The 1,889-nt window shown below is 51.0% G+C and overlaps 1 protein-coding gene across 1 annotated transcript; it reads right to left on the reverse strand.

The window, feature by feature from the left end:
- Positions 1-75: 75 nt before the first annotated feature.
- On the reverse strand, positions 76-1,503 carry LOC122545312 (zinc finger protein 239-like). Its single transcript, XM_043684378.1, has 2 exons — positions 413-1,503; positions 76-328 (listed from the first exon to the last, which is right to left on the reverse strand). Exons 1-2 carry the CDS (start codon positions 729-731, stop codon positions 162-164), a joined length of 486 nt encoding a protein of 161 aa, XP_043540313.1. The 5' UTR covers positions 732-1,503; the 3' UTR covers positions 76-161.
- Positions 1,504-1,889: the final 386 nt, after the last annotated feature.

Raw genomic sequence — 1,889 nt, forward strand, 5'->3', positions numbered from 1 at the left:
ACATTCCACTGCTTGGAATTTTACACCACAAAGGGCTCATGCCCGAAATGTCGATTCTCCTGCTCCTTGGATGCTGCCTGACCTGCTGCGCTTTTCCAGCAACACATTTTCAGCTCTTGAATATTAAGACAAGTAACGCCCACAAAGCATCCAAATGTTCACTACTCAGTGTGACTGGATTGGTGTCTGAGCAGATGGCATGACTGACTGAATCCCTTCCCGCACTCGGGGCAGGTGAACGGTCTCTCCCCAGTGTGGATAGGCTGGTGTCTCCGCAGGGAAGACCAATCAATGAACCCCTTCCCACACACTGAGCAGGTGAACGGCCCCTCCCCGCTGTGGACCCGTTGGTGACTCTGCAGGTTAGAGGACTGAATGAATGCCTTTCCACAGATGGAACACATGAACGGCCTCTCCCCGGTGTGGACCCACTGGTGTCTCCGCAGAGAAGACGAATCAATGAAGCCCTCCCCGCACATGGAGCAGGTGAACGGCCTCTCCCTGGTGTGGACCCACCGGTGTCGCCACAGGGTGGATGAATCGCTGAAGTGCTTACCACACACAGAGCAGGTGAACGGCCTCTCCCCGGTGTGGACCCGCTGGTGGTTCATCAAGGCAGAGGACCGTGTGAATACCTGCCCGCACACTGAGCAGGAGAAAGGCCTCTCCCCGGTGTGGACTCGCTGGTGGGTCAGCAAGGCAGAAGACTGGGTGAACGCCTTCTCGCACATGGAGCAGGTGAACGGCCTCTCCCCAGTGTGAATCCGCCGGTGGGTCACCAGGTGGATAACTGAACGAACGCCTTCCCGCAGACAGAGCAGGTGTACGGCTTCTCCCCGGTGTGGACCCGCTGGTGACTCTGGAGGTTGGAAGACTGGTTGAACGCCTTCCCACACACAGAGCAGGCTTCTCCCTAGAGTGGACCCGCTGGTGACTATGCAGGGTGGATAACTGAACGAACGCCTTCCCACACAAATTGCATGTGAAAGGCCTCTCCCCCGTATGGACCCGCTGGTGGGTCACTAGGGCGGATGAATGGGTAAACCCCTTCCCACACAGAGCAGGTGAACGACCTCTCCCCAGTGTGATGGCGGCGATGGCTTTCAAGCAAGCATGGGAATTTGAATTCCTTCCCGCAGTCTCCACATTTCCACGGTTTCTCCATCACGTGGGAATCCCCACCGTCTTCTAGTGTTGACAATCAGTTGAAGGACCATTCACAAATGGAAGGTGTTCTATGTCTTGCTGCTGTGAACGGGATGTTGCTATTTCAGACTTTGTACCCGCTTAAAGCTCTTCCCACAGTCAGTTCACTGGTACACGCTCACTGAGGTCTGTGTACTTCAGTCTTACTGAAGTTTGAAACATTTCAAATCAGACAGGATAGAAGAGAAATAAAATTTCCAGTGAGATTCAAAAGACTGATAACATTCCTATGCCAGTGAATCGATTGTCTCGATCAGATCTTGTTTTGAGATTTCTGGCTGCAATTCCATCCATTCTGATATCCTGTAAAATAGAGAATACAGAAGACATCACTATCTACAAAGAATAGAAATTCCAAACAGACAATTCTGGTTCCTGTGGAACATTCTTTCTTCTCAGTGCCACAGTGTCCCTCCATTCTCACTAGGTATTATTGCCCCATGCTCCACATTCTCCTAAAAATGCTGAAAAATGTTGACTGATGGATCTATGCTCACCTCTTCCTGCCCTGGACATAGGTTGTCACAGATTGAACCAGGAGTGAGCCATTCAGCTTCTGGGGTTTGCTCTGCTGTTCCATAAAATCATATCTGTGCTGTTTTGGCCGTCACTCCATTTCCTGCTGTTCTCCATAACCTTTCATATCCCTATCATTTAAAATTCTCTTCAATTAAGTCTTGAAT

This window comes from Chiloscyllium plagiosum, unplaced genomic scaffold (assembly GCF_004010195.1).
Source record: "Chiloscyllium plagiosum isolate BGI_BamShark_2017 unplaced genomic scaffold, ASM401019v2 scaf_38565, whole genome shotgun sequence".
NCBI lineage: Eukaryota > Metazoa > Chordata > Chondrichthyes > Orectolobiformes > Hemiscylliidae > Chiloscyllium > Chiloscyllium plagiosum.

Excerpts from the sequence above, each read along its gene's own strand:
- LOC122545312 (XM_043684378.1), bottom strand. The coding sequence starts at position 731 with ATGTGCGAGAAGGCGTTCACCCAGTCTTCTGCCTTGCTGACCCACCAG. Across the intron at positions 329-412 it reads GTGGGTCCACACCGGGGAGA|GGCCGTTCACCTGCTCAGTG; the intron begins GGCCGTTCATGT and ends ACAGCGGGGAGG.